Source organism: Fusarium phalaenopsidis (assembly GCF_050370095.1).
Source record: "Fusarium phalaenopsidis strain FUZ10S chromosome Unknown contig_32292, whole genome shotgun sequence".
In the NCBI taxonomy this organism is placed as follows: domain Eukaryota; kingdom Fungi; phylum Ascomycota; class Sordariomycetes; order Hypocreales; family Nectriaceae; genus Fusarium; species Fusarium phalaenopsidis.
The window spans coordinates 4,070,356-4,086,427 of record NW_028145410.1 but is presented as its reverse complement, the minus strand read 5'-3'; the positions used below and the strand labels follow the sequence as shown (position 1 = coordinate 4,086,427).

At 50.8% G+C, this 16,072-nt stretch overlaps 8 protein-coding genes across 8 annotated transcripts; 5 read left to right on the top strand and 3 right to left on the bottom strand.

The window, feature by feature from the left end:
* Positions 1-1,184: 1,184 nt before the first annotated feature.
* Positions 1,185-2,096, top strand: LRP88_05510 (Alpha/Beta hydrolase protein; the record flags this gene model as incomplete). Its single annotated transcript, XM_083242061.1, has 1 exon — positions 1,185-2,096. One exon carries the CDS (start codon positions 1,185-1,187, stop codon positions 2,094-2,096), a length of 912 nt encoding a protein of 303 aa, XP_083103209.1.
* A 676-nt stretch (positions 2,097-2,772) lies between these two features.
* On the bottom strand, positions 2,773-3,819 carry LRP88_05509 (uncharacterized protein; the record flags this gene model as incomplete). The annotated part of the gene is made up of 1 exon (XM_083242060.1): positions 2,773-3,819. The coding sequence occupies one exon, from the start codon at positions 3,817-3,819 to the stop codon at positions 2,773-2,775; it is 1,047 nt and encodes a 348-aa protein (XP_083103208.1).
* A 1,690-nt stretch (positions 3,820-5,509) lies between these two features.
* Positions 5,510-6,646, top strand: LRP88_05508 (uncharacterized protein; the record flags this gene model as incomplete). Its single annotated transcript, XM_083242059.1, has 2 exons — positions 5,510-6,249; positions 6,322-6,646. 2 exons carry the CDS (start codon positions 5,510-5,512, stop codon positions 6,644-6,646), a joined length of 1,065 nt encoding a protein of 354 aa, XP_083103207.1.
* Positions 6,647-7,357: 711 nt separating this feature from the next.
* Positions 7,358-7,623, top strand: LRP88_05507 (uncharacterized protein; the record flags this gene model as incomplete). The annotated part of the gene is made up of 2 exons (XM_083242058.1): positions 7,358-7,368; positions 7,422-7,623. 2 exons carry the CDS (start codon positions 7,358-7,360, stop codon positions 7,621-7,623), a joined length of 213 nt encoding a protein of 70 aa, XP_083103206.1.
* Positions 7,624-8,070: 447 nt separating this feature from the next.
* Positions 8,071-9,168, bottom strand: LRP88_05506 (TauD/TfdA dioxygenase family protein; the record flags this gene model as incomplete). Its single annotated transcript, XM_083242057.1, has 3 exons — positions 8,071-8,659; positions 8,710-8,852; positions 8,905-9,168. 3 exons carry the CDS (start codon positions 9,166-9,168, stop codon positions 8,071-8,073), a joined length of 996 nt encoding a protein of 331 aa, XP_083103205.1.
* A 671-nt stretch (positions 9,169-9,839) lies between these two features.
* LRP88_05505 (major facilitator superfamily domain-containing protein) lies at positions 9,840-11,478 on the top strand (the record flags this gene model as incomplete). The annotated part of the gene is made up of 3 exons (XM_083242056.1): positions 9,840-10,022; positions 10,074-10,387; positions 10,440-11,478. 3 exons carry the CDS (start codon positions 9,840-9,842, stop codon positions 11,476-11,478), a joined length of 1,536 nt encoding a protein of 511 aa, XP_083103204.1.
* Positions 11,479-11,928: 450 nt separating this feature from the next.
* On the bottom strand, positions 11,929-12,876 carry LRP88_05504 (uncharacterized protein; the record flags this gene model as incomplete). The annotated part of the gene is made up of 1 exon (XM_083242055.1): positions 11,929-12,876. One exon carries the CDS (start codon positions 12,874-12,876, stop codon positions 11,929-11,931), a length of 948 nt encoding a protein of 315 aa, XP_083103203.1.
* A 759-nt stretch (positions 12,877-13,635) lies between these two features.
* On the top strand, positions 13,636-15,237 carry LRP88_05503 (glycosyl hydrolase; the record flags this gene model as incomplete). Its single annotated transcript, XM_083242054.1, has 1 exon — positions 13,636-15,237. One exon carries the CDS (start codon positions 13,636-13,638, stop codon positions 15,235-15,237), a length of 1,602 nt encoding a protein of 533 aa, XP_083103202.1.
* Positions 15,238-16,072: the final 835 nt, after the last annotated feature.

The window sequence follows — 16,072 nt, the reverse complement described above, 5'->3', positions numbered from 1 at the left end:
CGTTGGGCCCGACTCGGAGCTTGACCTACAAGGTTTCATTAGCGCCATACCTTCACTTGTTGAGACGACGTCATTCGGAAATTCGGGCTTTTGACAAGCGTCGTGTCACAGCATCGCATCGCGGGGTTCACAACGCCGGGTTTCCGCTCACCTGACGTAGCTTCTCGGAGCTTGATTTGAAGTCCACGAATTATACTCGAGTATTTCTGACTACAAGAGGCGCTCCTCTAGATCCCTAGATGCATACTTAGAGCTGCAGCTTCAGTTGCAATAGCTTTATCGCAGTGGCGGGCTCGGATCTACTTTGTGTTGTGAGGCCGAGACATGAGATTGGAAGCCACGAGGTTTTGTGAGATTCGGAACATGTCCGTAATGTGAAGGTATCTGTTACTTGTTGGCACCCCCGGAAGTATGCTTGTCACTTTGCTCTGTGGCTGAATGAGACTGGATGATTAAGTCTAGATCGTTTTGGAGTGCTGGTGTTATAGTGGACTACTCAGTGAATTTAAATGGAAAGATAAGGATCGGCTACTGTTGCGTTATGGAAATAATGAAAGACGGTATGTGGTCCTGTGAGAGGAAATATAATAATCCTGCCGATCCATATGCACAACGCTTTTCTCTCTGTCAACGACGACTCCAAAAGAGGTCATCGGCCATCACAGCACAAGACACAGTTATCAATACATGAGGACATCAAAGCCCAGCACCGAAAAACACCGTAAATACATGGCGTTTGCATGATCGAGAAATGAAAAGCTTGTTTGATTCACCTAGTAACATATCAAACTCGTTATCTGATTTAAGTAGATATTCAGAAGAGATGGTTTGCACCCCCTTCTAGAGTCGCCATGTTCTGTCGTACTTTATACTTGCGATATTCCTGCTCAATAGGCCTGGCTGGGATGAAGGTTTTCATGTTGACGGGCCCAAGCTTTCAGCATCAATCCGACTAGGTACCTAATCTGTAGTGTCGCCGGATGACACCTATTCTGATCGAACCAACGGCGCACGTGACAGCCCGCCAGGGTCGCGAATGAGGCTAAAACCAATCCTTCAGCTCAAGTGTGCCTTGCAAGGGTGTGCCCAAGATTACGTGTCGATTAATTGCACATATAAGAGAGAGCTAAGGCGTCGTGGCTTCATTTCCAAACCATTTCCGACATCTTCACAACATCACCAGAATGGACAAGTTCGAAGACAAGACCATCACGTTGCCCGACGGTAGGCTGATGGCCTATGCCATCTACGGCGTCGACGACGTGGCAGCACCAACAATCTTTTACTTCCACGGCTTTCCGGGTTCTCATCATGAGGGATATCAATCAAACGCCGCCGCCCTCAAGCTCGGCATCCGCGTCATTGCCCCGTCGCGGCCTGGCAGCAGCATGTCGACATTTCAGCCCAACCGCCAGCTCGCCGACTACCCCAGCGATATTCTAGCGCTGGCCGATCATCTGTCTGTTGGCAAGTTCGCCATCATCGGCGTATCTGGAGGCGGTCCATACGCTATCGCATGTTTCAGAGGGATCCCGCGTGATCGTCTTGTGGGCGTTGGTCTTGTTGCTGGGTTGATGCCTTCGTCGTTGGGCACGGCGGGCATGTTGATGAAGACCCGAATCATGCTGGGTATTGCGCCCTGGGCTACTGGGCTTTTGGGATGGTTGGTGGATGGACAGATGGGAGCAGCAGCTCGAGATGAGGACCCGGAGAAGATGCAGAATCTACTGGACCAAGAGTTCTCGGGACGTCCTGAAAAGGATCGAGACATGTGGGAGAATTACCCAGAGATGAAGGAGGTCATTGTTCGCTCGATGCGAGAGGCCACAAAGGCAGGCGGATACTCGACAGCATGGGAAGCTCGCCTCTACGGGAGTGACTGGGGATTCAAGCTGGAGGACATTAAGGTTGAGAAGGGGCGTATGATATTCTGGCATGGAGATGAGGATGTCAACGTCCCGATTAGCATGGCCGAGAAGGCGGTGGCGCTGATGCCGGGTTCTGAGCTGAGGGTTCAGAAGGGGGAGACGCATATGACCGTTGTGGTTAAGATGGATGAGTATTTGGGAGAGTTGAAGTCCATGTTGGCTGGATGAAGGATGCGACTTAAATCATTGAGATGCGAGATGGGGGTTTGGATATGACCATGGCAGATTTGCAGCGTGTGATTTACTTATCCTTCTGGATATAATTGAAAGCCAAAGAAATTCAAGTTGTGAAATCCAAGACTTGTATGATTCTTTTCCAATGCAAGCCCCCATGTCTACTTCCTGGCATTTACTCTCGGAGGATGGCAATGCCAGACTCAAGCATCTCTGAGTAAGGAAGTTCTCGAGGCTTATGAGCTCTATCTACTCTCTTCGGCATGTACTCGAATGTCATAAATTCAGTTATATAAAATAGATTTAACTCACTAGTTGGAATATCTCGTAGCCTTGAGCTTAAAATCTAAGTGTAGATCAGTCGGGAGATTCTTGATCCCCCTGGCCTCTGGGATCAAGGAAAGTGTGCCGATTGGCCTCGATTAGTTGAATCAAATTTTAAGGTTGAATAGCTAAATGAAGCAATCCAGGGGGCCAAGCATCCCCAGACCTATCTTAGATAAAGTATTCAGCATATATGAACAAAACAGACCATGACATTATTCCGCCATCTTTACGCTCATTCCGTTAGCGATCTAACACTGGGACGAGGGACGGAGAGGAGGCTTATAACGCTTCATGGGATATCTCAAGGCTATGAGATGAGCCCTTTCACCCTAGATTAATCTATCTACTCTCTCTCTAGCAATTCGACTGGGTTGTGCTCCTCCATAGCCGGTACCAACCGTGACACAATAGCCCATACTCGCTCCTTCTTCTGCATAGTATAAGGACAGAGGACCCAAGAATATCCCGCCATCAATGACTTGCGATACTCCTCCATAACTTCAGGATCCTCCCTCGAGAGCTTTGGTCCGCCGAACTCATGCAACTTGGCGAGGTAGTGGTCGAGTATATCCATCTCGTGCTCCTTGCGATCCTCAATCGTGAGTGCCGTCATGACAAAGTAGGCAACATCTGTGAAGCACGATCCGGAGTGGATGATTTGCCAGTCGAGAACCATGGGCGCATCCTTTTCTTCGGACCACGCCATGTTGCCCAGATGTGCGTCTCCGTGCAGGATGCACTGGAACTTTGGATTCCGGGTGGCGAACCACTTCTCTATGGCGGCTGTCATCTTTTTCTGGTCCTTCATGTATCCAGGCACAGGCGGTCGATCTTCAGCCAGCACAATGGCATCCCACATTGCGCAGAGTCCCAGCACGGAGGTCTCGTAGTGACTATCCAACCAGGGGACGCTGGCTGCGTCGAATCCCCAGGTGCCGGCGTGCAGGGCGGCAAAGTCCTCGACGACCTTCTTGACGCGGTGAACGGGCCATGTGTCGACGGGATCGGCAAACGAATAGCCTGCAGCACCAATGTCCTCCATAATCAGCACGGCGTTCTCTGCATTCTTCTCAGCCCACAACTTCTTTGGCACATTGAGATGAGGTACTCGAGGTGCTAGGCTGTTGTAAAAGTCAACCTCGCGGGTGTAGAGCGACAAGATGAAGGGGAACTGCGACAGCATAGTTGGGTTGAAGCCACCCTTGACGCAGATGTTCATCGGCTTCTTCTCGTCATCATCCTCAGGCGTGGCGGTCACGAGCACCAAGGTGGCCGTGCCGGCGACGGTCTTGTTCACTTCAATCTTGGCATTCTTAAGGCCAATCTTGGGGGAGAGCCATTCGGCGGTAATGTCCTCTGGAAGCCGGGGAAGAGCTTCGGTAGTTGCCATTGTTGTTTCTGTTGTCTTGTAACTGGGTGATCGTCATGTAAAGGTGTGGAAGAAGCAAGTAATGAGGAGAATTGTGTGGGCTAGTGAGGAAAGGGGCTCTTGTTATAAGACGGGGGATTCCCAACCCCCGGTTTCCCGACCCCCTGGGCAGTGGATTTATTCACTTGGCTTTTGATTCTTACATGTCAACTTCGATAGTTGGTTCAACTGATCGAGGCCAATAAGTGTACCTTGCTGTTCTCCAGAGACCGGGGGGGAGGTCAGAAACCACTAAACGTAGCCGAAGATAAAAAGAGCCAGGGTTTCTCATCCATCGGCTCGTCTGTCTCCCTTTTGGGTATAACCTGTCCCGACTCTAGTTTCGTTACTTGGTCAAGGCTCGAAGAAGCCGGGGTGAACCAACAGACAGCACACGCGTAACACAACTAAAGCTTTTTCTAGCTGGGTCATCAGTGAAAATCAGCTGAGAACGTTGTCCTAGCCTCTTGATGAGGCTGGTAATCTCGGCTATTCTGATCCCCTTGACGAGAGATGTAACGCCCGCCTTCAGGAACGGGTGATCCCCGTTGTAGGACGGGACAAGCCGGCGGTTTAGCCTAGCCAGCGTCGCATACCAAAACCCCAATGTTTATCCGTACACGACTAGTTCAATTAAAGTCAGGATTATAATCCATTGTATTTTGTAACCACGAAGACCAGGTTCGCAACTTGTGGTAGTTCGTGGCGAGCGCGATACCCCATGGCAATATTCATCATATCCAAGTATGTGCTTAGGATAGCTTCTTTTCGTGTTGACTGCTGCAGAATTGAGCCAAGCATGCCTTATAACTAACAAGGCATTTCTCCCGAAAACTCAAAATCGAGCTCAGTCTGATCCCCCGTCCTGATCAGCGCCTTACCTATGAGGCTTTTCCCCAGGCCACTCCATGCCCCTGTTTCACGTCTTCTTCATCAGCTCATTGTCAGCCACCACTCTTTTCTTTTCTTTTGTTTTGTCTAGTTTGCATTAGCCCTGAATGAAACAGGACAAGAGCAGCTAGTTGAACTGGGTTGTCAACGTCACGGAACTAGGTAGCAGGGGAATCCTAGATCACCCCATAAAACCACGGAACCTCGAAAGGCCTTTGGGACAGGTCTCAAGGATTACAATTGTAAAATGTGGCACTGATACTCGTACCTTTCACTATGACGAGAAGGGACCGGCTGTTTGTGGCAATATATCTTGCATGGCTCTCTGCCCGTTGAGAAACCTCTCTCTTGGCCGTGGATATTGCACCCAGGATAACGGTATGATCCCTGCAGCTCTGTACCAGGCCATCGTTTTGCACCCTCCCGCCATGAACCCACAATCGAAGGATCACTGCTACGCGACGGCACCAGTAGAAAATTTTCGGCAAGGGACCAGGGCCCTGGGCCCGGATGAACTACTAGTGTTTCCGGAGGAGAAAGGGGAGATGGTGAGCTTCTCGCCTGTTGTCGATCAACGGTGCGTTAAGATATTCTTGGCCAACGGCGGGTCTAAATAAGCCAGCGCCGTCCCGCGCCGGCTCGTCGATTGCGGCTACCTATCTTTGATCGTTGTTATCTTTTTTCAAACGAAACGGCTTGCCGTTGTCCATTCTCTGTAAGCGAAGCGCCTTTTCCTTTCCTGTATGTGACAACAACTAAACTGTTTATAACATAGATAGCCATGGCTACACGCGACACGCTCTCTCCGGTGATGGCCGCCTTCATTGGCATCGACGTCTTTGTGGTCCTCGCACGACTCGGCGTGCGTATCAAGTTGACCACACTCGGGTACGACGACTATGTCATTGCAGTAGCACTTGTAGGATTCATCCTCATGTGTTCCTTCTGCTTCATGTCTCTCTCGTACGGCTTCGGCGAAACCGACCCGCTTGTCATCGCCAAACTCGACAACTACAACGTCATGGAGGCCTCGAGGTACTTCACCATCGCCCAGATCACCTACGTCGCCGGCTTTCCCATCGTTCGTATCAGCGTGGCATTGGTTCTGCACCGAATCGTCCAGGGATGGCCTCGCACCCAGCGTTTGCTCGTGATATCCATGGTCTTCGTCGGTGTCTACGCCCTGGGCTGCCTTCTGGTCGATGTGCTGCAGTGCATTCCACTGAAGGCAGTATGGGGAGATGGCACTGGGAGGTGTCTTACTTCTTCACAACTAGCAGGGCTGGGCTTTGCTGTGTCGGCGCTGGACATTGCATCTGCACTATTCTACGCCGTGCTGCCTGTCTTCTTGCTCAAGGGCTTGCAGATGGGCACAAGGACCAAGGTTGCTATTATAATACTGTTGGGGCTCGGCGCCGGAACTGTTATTGTCAGCATTGTGCGGCTCAAGAGCTTGATTCAAATTGTCAGCTCCAAGGACATTGCCGCTGCGTTGGACCTCCAGCTCGAATCCTTCATCTAGTACGTCTTCTTCTCCCAGCCTTTTCCTTTCTAAGTCAACTTCAAGTTCGGCCATACTGACTGTAACCTCAGCTCTGTCCTCGAGTTTGGCCTATCCATCTTGACCGCCTCCCTGGTGGCCTTCCGTCCCCTCATCAAGTACTTACCGTTTGGCAGCCATGGACGCAGTTCCGGCTTCCGAGGGCCCTCTGCGGGGACTGGGCCTTCAGGCACCGGTGGTACAAACAATTTTGAAATGGGCCGTCGCAATTATGTCAATGTCCCGGACCCAGTCCGCCTGGACTCGGACGACGGTGACAGTCAGCGTAACATCTTGCGAGAAGAGACAAATAGTGCTAGGGATTGGAAACACTCCGAGACTAACGTCACTATAACAACCAAGATACATAAGTCATAACAAGCTTTAGGATTTATCTTGGTCCAATAAAAAAAAGAGTTAAATGCATGCGCCTCCCTCTCGTGACTTCGCCTCTTGGGATCTCCAGTGTCCTTGATCCACCGGCCACTGCTTGGTAGATCCCCAAGGCAGAGCTACCGTGTGATTATCATTACTAGAATAATCGAAGGTACTTATCTAAATCGGAGGTGTCATCAGACTCTGTGGAAAGGGGGTTGCCATTGGGCGGCTATTTACCTGGATAAATCGCCAAACAGCACCTTTCGTCACCAAAAGGCTAGGCAACGTCATCTCTGCGGCGCGGTAAAGAACATGGTGTGCTGTTTTTTTGGGAAGATGTAAGGACCAAGCACTCGGGCTGATGTCACTTCAACACCCAACTCTAATGCCTAATGTCTCGAGTGGCTTGTGGGTGTAGGAGGGCGTGTTCATGTGAGGCTTTGCGTGGCGTAAGAGGGTAATGATGGACGGCATGAGTACGACATGGAGGCGGATTTCCATGATTGAGGCAGTCATGTATGAAATCGGAGGGTCTTTGGATGGTACTGATCATCATGAGCTTCGTCTATATAAACCCCGTTGTGGTCCTCGTAAATCAAGAGGTTGACAATTCAAAGACACTACTTACAATCAATATCACAAAACTCATCAACAACATCTATCTCATCTTGAGCACACCCTTACAAACTTCTTAATTATCTAGAACTCAATATGGCTCCCAAGTAAGACCAACCCGACACAGATATCTCAATCTTCTACTAACATACACCGATAGCTCTAAGCGCCGCTTTTCTCTCAGCGCCCTGTCCCCTGCCTCCAGGCGATACAAGCAAGTCATGGGCCATCGAAACGAGCAACGTCGATCCGTCGACTCAACAGCCAGCGGCTCTACGCTCGGTGACATGCCCGTCACCGAGGTTGAGAAGCATGTCGTGGATCCGGCCTATCGCTGGACCACTGCCAACCGAATGGGTTAGGGAACTTGAACTTGAATACGAGGATTGTACGAGTAGGATACTGCCGAAAACTGGAGGGGTGAAATATGCAACTGTAAATTAATCTAGCAAGATAGGTTCCGCAATTTGACCGGTCGTTTCTTACCTGCATTAGGTGCCTCTTTGTCGGGACGCCCGGGAGTCCAATAACCATACGCCTCTGGCCTTGGCTGTGCGCATGATGAGACACGCCCTGGGCAGGGGTCAGCCACGAGGCGGCAACTAAAAACATGGCTTAAGTTTGTTTTAGTGCAAGTGCTTTGACAGATGTCTGTCATGTGAGACTCGTCGTAGGTATCGTTGGAATGGGCATCAAAGAGTACAGGCGTCCCAATTCACGCAGTTGAACATGCAAGCCAAAAAAGGATTTTGGATCTAGGCTATTCATTTAAGCTTTTACATCATACTTCATGGTATCTAATACAGCATTTACTTGGACACAGGCTCAGGCCTGGATCCGTAGGGAATCATCCTCACCATGTGCCTCCTCTCACTATCCTGGAAATCCGGCACAGCAGAGTGTCCCGCCGACCTCTGATCCCAGATAACAACCGTACCCTTCTCCCACTTTACACGGCAGCTAAAGTCTAGACTGCGAATGTGGTTGTGCAGGAACGACAACAGGTGCTGTGACTCCTCGGGAAGGAAACCCTCGACCTGGCGGGCGATGGTGGGGTTGACGAAGAGTGCGGGCTTGCCGGTTACAGGATGCTTGATCACGAGGGGGTGAGTCGTGTTGATGGCTTCTGCGAGGGCGCGCTCCGTGCCGACTCTTCTGACTTCACCTTCAGAGGCGGAAGTGTGCTGGAGTTTTAGGGATAGGAGAGTTTCCCTGAAGGCGGGCGAGAGAGCCTCATAGGCGTGTGTGAGAGAGGTAAAAGCAGTGTCGCCGCCACCAGACTGGGGAATCTCCAGGACCCAGAAGAAGGTGGTTGAAGGGACGTTGGGAGTAAAGGTCTGGTCGATGTGCCAGAGATCATAGGTTGTGCGAGGACCAAGGAGGCTTCTCAGGTTGCCGCTGAACATTGTTAGGCACTAAATCTATATGTGTCATGGAGATAAACTCACGACTTTTCGTCGGCATAGACGACGTGGAATTCGGGACCAGTGCCCTTGGGATATCCCATAGTGGGGTGCAGGTGAAGAGGGCCATAATGCTTCACAATTTCACGCTGTCGGTCAAACCCAACATCGGCAAAATCTTGGTCTCTCTGATCACAATGTTAGCTCGCGTGCAAGCATAGGAGCAATGTATTTCCTCACAAAAACAACAACACCTCTCTCAGCCGCGAGCAGAGCAATCTCATCGAGACCCTCGCTGCTCAGCTTGCTAATCTGCACACCCCGGATCTCAGTGCCAATGCGGGGGGTAATGTCGGTGACAGTAGCGCCGGCCTTCAGAAGAGAGGGCTTAGCGGGATCTGCGCGGAGCCCCGGCTCATCGCCGTCGAACAAGGGTACGGCCAGAGGGGCGACGTAGCCGTCGGACCTGGTGGGGAGGTAGGCAGGGTAAAGAGGTTCAGACATTGTGAGTAGGTACTGGGTTTGATCAGACTGTTTACTGAAGATCTGTGCTGAGAATCGTATGCTGTTTAATGCAAATGTGCCCTCTTGTTAAACCGGTCGCTTATCTCCGCCGTCGGATCCAGCAACCGTCGACCTATACCAGAATGGAAACGCTGGTTGTCGTCATCGGCCGCCAAGACGTCCTACGCAGCGCTAGACGGGGTAAAATCTATCATCATTTCAAGGGTTGAAGACGACATCGACTCTCCATCGGAAGCATGCAACCGCCCCTTGGAGCCGTCCAATGGAATTGCTTCTGATTCAACGCTTGGAGTCCCATGTGGATCGCTTCTGCTTTGAAGGGCGGGAGTTTGGACCCTGTGGTTGACAGCGACCGTGGGACAAATCTGCTGCTGAATCGGTCGACTACAGTCATTTCTGCCCCCGTTGCGGAATCGTCAAGACTGATCTCGTCATAATAGCTTCGACATAGGAAGCGATTAGCTGGGGGAATTAGCGAGACAATGCCTACAAGCTTTTACTCCCCTTGTCCAGACGAATAAGACGCCATGTAAAAACATTTATATCGTCCGTGAACTTAAATACGGGCCTCTCACCTTGCGCCTGCTCATGTTGTTGATCAGTTCAAACCGCGATTGTTCTCTGGTGATATCTTGACTGTTTTGCCCAACATGTCGCCGACTACTAGTCTCAAGAATGACTCGACGTCTGATGAGCGACCAGCTGTCGCCTTTGTCGAGTCGACATCATGGCTTGCAAAGGTGCATCCTTACTTTAAGGATCCCTCCCATGTGTTGGTCTTGAAGCTCGATGTTTTACTCCTCGTCTGGGCATTCATTGCCGGACTATTCAAGGTAACAAATCTCAACGACACCCATATTAATCCCTAGCCTAACACATCCCAGGACATGGATCAATCTGCTACAACCGCAGCCTACGTCTCGGGCATGAAGGAAGACCTCTCCCTCTTCGGCAACGAGCTCGTCGAGTTCACCACCTACTTCTCCATCGGCTACGCCATCTTTATCGTGCCCTCCCAGCTGATCCAGACCCGCGTCCGCCCCTCGCTCTTCCTTCCAGTGTGCGAAATAATCTGGGGTTTGTTCACCCTCTTCACGTACAAGGCCGGCAACGCAAAGACCATCTTTGCACTGCGCTTCTTCCTTGGCGTGTTTGAGTCGACGTCTTGGCCTGGCATCGTAAACTTGATTTTCAACTGGTACTTGCAACATCCAAAGAAACTATGATTGGTTATTTCTAACATGTTATAGGTATCGCCCTGAGGAGCTTGGCAAGCGCTTGGCAATCTTCGGTGTCAGTGGCGTCGCTGGAAACATGTTCCTCGGCATCGTACAGGCAGCTCTGTACAGGAACCTCAACGGCCACCTCGGCCTTGCAGGCTGGCAGTGGCTCTTCATCGTCTCCGGCGCCATGACCATCTTCTGGGGTCTCGTCGGTCTCGTCATCATCCCCGACTCGCCAGCAATCACCCGAGCGCTGTACCTGACTGAAGAGGAGAGGGAGCTGTCTCGGCAGCGGATGAGCGACAGTGGGACGAAGACGTCCAAGCTGATCCCATTCAAGACTTTGGTTCAAAAGTTGAAGTTGCTTGTCAAGAGCCCGCTCTCATATCTCTTCCTTGCCGCGTATCTTCAGTTTGCCTGGAGTCAGCGCGCCAACGCCTACTTCCTGCTCTTCCTCAAGGGCCTCACCAAGGCGGACGGAACCCCACGATACTCGGTTTACACTGTCAACCTGATTCCCTTGGGTGGATACGCCATCAGCATCGTCTGCAATATCAGCCTCAATGCCCTGAGTGATTGGAAGGCTTGGCGATGGCAGGTCAGTATCGGCGCTGCGACTCTTCAACTCATTGCAACTTCGGTCTTGTCAGGCTGGCCCAACTCCTGGCAGACTATTATGGCCTTTTACTTCTTGACCTTTGCAACGGCGGCTTGGGGCTATGCGCTCATTGCCTGGCTCGCAGAGATCCTCCGCAAGGAGCCCGAAGTCCGGTCCATCCTCGTCGCCATGGCCGTCACGCTCGTCTACGTTGGCCACGCCACAATTCCGCTCCGTGCCTGGAGAGTCGCTGACTCCCCCAAATATCCAATCGGTTTCCCACTGGCTGCGGCATTCAGCATTGGAAGCATCGTTGCCATCATGGCGATGTGGTTCTATGTGCGAAAGTACCCTGAGATCGAGGACTGGGGCCTGGATAGAGAGGCTGGTAAGGATAGGGCTGTTGAGGAGATCGTTCCCGGTGGTGAGGATCAGAAGGAGCCCGCGGAGAGGACTGCTCGAGTTTGAGACGGGAAAAATTACTAGATTGGCACCTTTAGCTTGAGAGCACATTGCTGTAGTCTAATAACCATCCATCTAAATGACCTGTCTTCGTATGATTTCTACTCCTTCTAGTGATGATGTCAACTGTCACCATGTTCAGCTATTCTCTTTGCTTAATGTGTATTATCCAGACTTGAATAACACACGTAAACACGTGCATACTATAAAACTCCTTTTCACAACAGGAGCTCAGAGTACTAGGCGCCCTCTTGAACAGCAGGTGCCGCCAATCAAAAAGTTTTATTATGTATCTATTCTCTTTTATAGCTATTGCAAAATCTAAGAAAAGCTCGATATAAAACACAAGGGTTAATATTTTCCTTTTGAACCATTTACATCATCCTTAGGACAAAGCCAAAGCCATCCACATGCGTCAAATGGCCAAGTTGGCGTGCCAAATGCCTGTTCACTCCTTCAATCCTTCTTCAACCCATCTTCAGCCCTCTTCTTCTCAAACACATCAAACATCAACTTCTGCGACAACCACAATGGCAAGGAGTTGAAAAAGGCAATCTGAATCGCGTGGATAGGCCATGGGCAAATCTCGAGAAGCCCTCTGGAAGCAGCCCGTCCGGCTTGATCCATCACCGCCTTGGCAAACTGTCTCGAAATAGGAGAGCCAGGCTGCAGGCTAACATTGTTCGACTGTGACTCGACATCACCGGGTACAATACCTAGAACGTCGACTGGGAGTCCGTCTACTTTCATCTCCCTGGCCACGGCGTTGCTGAGGGAGGTTACGAATCCCTTCGTAGCAGAGTAAGCGGCAACACCGGGCATGCCCATCCTAGCACCGGAGCTGACGTTGATGATCAGGGACGGGCCGTTCTTTGCCAGAAGCGGGATCAAAAGGCGCGTGACATGAGCCATGAATCGAGCACTCAGGAATATGACGCCGTCCAGATCCTCAGCTGAGTACTGATCCAATCTCCGAAACCTTGGTGCCCCGATCATTTGCATGCCCCCAACATTGTTGACAAGAACAGTGATTTGAAGGTCCGAGACGGAAACCAGCGCTGTCTCGATCTCGGCAGGTGAAGCCTGTGCCGCATCAAGGACCAATATCCTAGCCTGGATGTTCGGGAATTTCGCAATGATGCTATCGCGTGTTTCTTGAAGCTCGTCGCATTTGTGCCCTAGTAGGATGACGTTGAAACCCTTTGCAGCAAGCTCTTCGGCGAGTCCTCGTCCTATTCCAGCAGAGGCGCCTGTGACTAAGGCCCAAGCGCGCGACTCTCGGTTGTAGCGGTTGAGGCTCGTGTGGAAAGGAAGCCAGAGCGAGACATTTTTGAGAATGCGGTAAGCGGCCAAGACGACGCTGGTTAAGCCAATGAGTTGTAGTAGAGTTCCAATAGAGGGCATTTTTGTAAATATGCAAGGCCATAAAAGATGAGAACAAGTCTAGTAATGTCCAGACCGTGAGGGGAGCGACTGAATTTATTTGCCAAGTATCACCGCTTAGCCTTTATGACACGAGTAGTTAGTCGTCGCCTGGTATGACCGGATCTGCCAAGCTGACCAGCTTTCCTCCAATCCAGACCCCGGCCAAGCCAGCTCGGGCAGGAGTTTTATTCTGGGTACCAAAGCTGAGGGTTGCGAGCCGAATATGGGAGACTGGAGTAAGCGGGCGTCACGGATTTGGTTTTGGCAGTCACAGAAGGATATGGCTTGCGTCCTCTTTGGATGAATTCAGCGGGAGCCTTCTTCGGCTAATATATAAAGCGTAAATAGATATGCATAGCTGTGTAGGAACATTCAAGGTAATGGGCCACTACACAGAACGGGATGTGTAGACGAAAGGGACGCCGCCGGTTTAATAGACAGGTTTGGGGAGCCCCCTGTGTCTTTTTAACGCAGTACCTGACGGCCGGAATTTCCTAGCATATATTCTCGTTTAAATAATGGTTCAATCAATCAATTCTATTACAACTTAGACTTACCTGCAGCGAGTAATATGCCTTCCTATACGATTTTACGTATCCAGCTCGGCCCTCTCTCCCCCGAGCTTAACACTCAAGAATCCTTGGGCTAACAAATCAACAACTATTTAAAACAGACAGAAATCTCTCCACTCCTCTCAAAACTTCTATGTTTACTTCGCCCGTTGAAACGCACCTACCAATGAAGAACGCCATGGACCAGCACCCTTCACGACCCAAAGGATTTATCAACCCAATCCTCCCGGGTTGGAATCCAGACCCCAGCTGCATTTTTGTTCCAGAATGGAACAACACCTTCTTTTGTGTGACTTCATCCTTCATGATATTCCCTGGTCTCCCTCTATACTCAAGCAAAGACCTGGTCAACTGGAAGTTCGGCTGCAACATCCTGAACCGCCGTCGACAGGTTCCTGAACTTGGTTTACACGAGGCACAGGACAATGGCATATTCGCTCCTACCATACGCTACCACGACAAGAGGTTCTACGTGATTGTCGAATACGTCACAATCGGAGATGCTGAAGCTTCTTTTGGCCTTGTCTTTTCCTCGTCAGATCCATTCGACCCAGATTCTTGGACTGATCCCATCGTTTTTCGACAGCCTCAGTTAATCCTCGACCCTGACATCTTTTGGGACGACGACGGCCGAGTCCTTATCCAGGCGGCCTCGTTTCGTCAAGAAATCGTTCAGTTCGAAATAGACCTCGACACCGGAGCAACAGGACCTGAAAGGACCCTCTGGAAAGGCTGTGGTGGGATAGCGCCAGAAGGTCCGCACCTGTACAAGAAAGACGGCTGGTACTATCTTCTCATCGCTGAGGGCGGCACAGACCTGCCTCACTGCGTCACCGTAGCTCGATCGCGAAGCCCGAGTGGACCGTTTGAGGGTTTTGCAGACAACCCCATACTCACGAACCGCAACACGAGCGAGTACTTCCAGACGATTGGCCATGCCGACTTATTTCCGGATGGAGATGGGAACTGGTGGGGAGTAGCATTGGCGACGCGTTCGGGACCTGAATATGTGAATTACCCCATGGGTCGAGAGACGGTCTTGTTCCCGGTGTTTTGGGCAGAGAACGACTGGCCTCGGCCGGAACCAGTCAGAGGACGGATGAGTACCTCACTCCTCCCAGAGAGCGATCTTAGAGTCCTTGGATCGAGGCAGTTTGTCGACGAAGGGGACGAACTCGACTTTGCCGTGGATTCAAACCTCCCATTGCATTTCGTCCACTGGCGCTTCCCCCCTAAAAACTCAGTTACGATCTCACCGCCTGGTCATCCCAACAGCCTTCGCCTCGTCTCCTCCCAGCAGTCCTTAGCAGGAAATTTCAAAGACGGTCAAGGCTTGACATTTGTAGGTCGTCGACAAACATCAACCCTCTTCAACTTTGGCATCGAGCTCCAGTCACCACTTATTCTCTACGAGAACGAAGAAGTAGGCGTGACCGTGTTCCTCACGGAGCTACAGCACGCAACCATTAGCGTCACCTGGATGAGAAGAGAAGACGCTGTGCTACGCCCCTATCTTCGGTTCCGCCAGACTGGATCATGCTCCGATGATGACGACTTGACTCCTCTTCCAGATACCTCGTCTGGTCGAATCAGGCTGAGCATCAAGGCAGAGAACGCGCTCGAATACGCCTTTTCAGTGATAATCTCGCACGAAGACGGCCAGGATCGAGGCTTCTACATGTCCAGAACCGCCCCGACTTCCACCACGAGCGGAGGCGCGGGGCGTTGGGGAGGTAAGTACATACCTATTCTTTTCACATTGGACTGACATCTGCTAATACAAGTTTGTGCCAGGCTCGCTTCTAGGAGTATACGCTACGACTAACGGTGGCTTGGACAAGAGTGAGGTGCATGTGAGCCGGTGGAGATATCAAAATCTGGGACAAATGATTAGCAGCACAGAAGTCATCAGTCCTACCAGGCCGTGCAGGAATGGATAGAAAGTAGACGGGCCATGGCATGACGAGGCACCACCAGGGCAAAGTACGTCTGACTCGTAGGAAGTACTCATATTTTATGGATGTGACGTGGCTACAAAGTGTTCACGCTACTAGATTTTTACACTCCTCAACTGCCGTGTTGCGCTGCATTAGGTACCAAGATCCATAGATATCAAGGCCTCGTGTATTAGTATTGTATCCTATATCCAACTTCCCGTCAGATTATAGGTCATTAAATCCAAACATCCTCCCCCAAGATTATTCCAGCCCAATAACAATCACCCTCCCCATTCTGGATCCAATAGCAATCATGGAACCCGTCGTCGCCGCGCAAGATGCCGCATATTCCAAAGGCAGCCAGAGCACATTCTCTCCATCTCTCACAAGCCAGCATCCATTCTGGCTCACATGATACCTGCGAGACTCGGCTATTCCCCTGGCCCCGTTACCCAGAGATAATCATTTAGATAATTATAACCGCAAAAGACAAACTCAATTCATCCGGCAACCTTTCTTTACCTTCTATCTAACACCTTAATTTCTCTATCTAGCCAACTTCTCGATGAGTTCATCCGGCCTCAAACAAATAAGGACTTGCCCACTTATTTACCTCCCGCTAGAACTCCTTGAGCAGATTCTGTTTGGATTGCTAAACAGCGATAT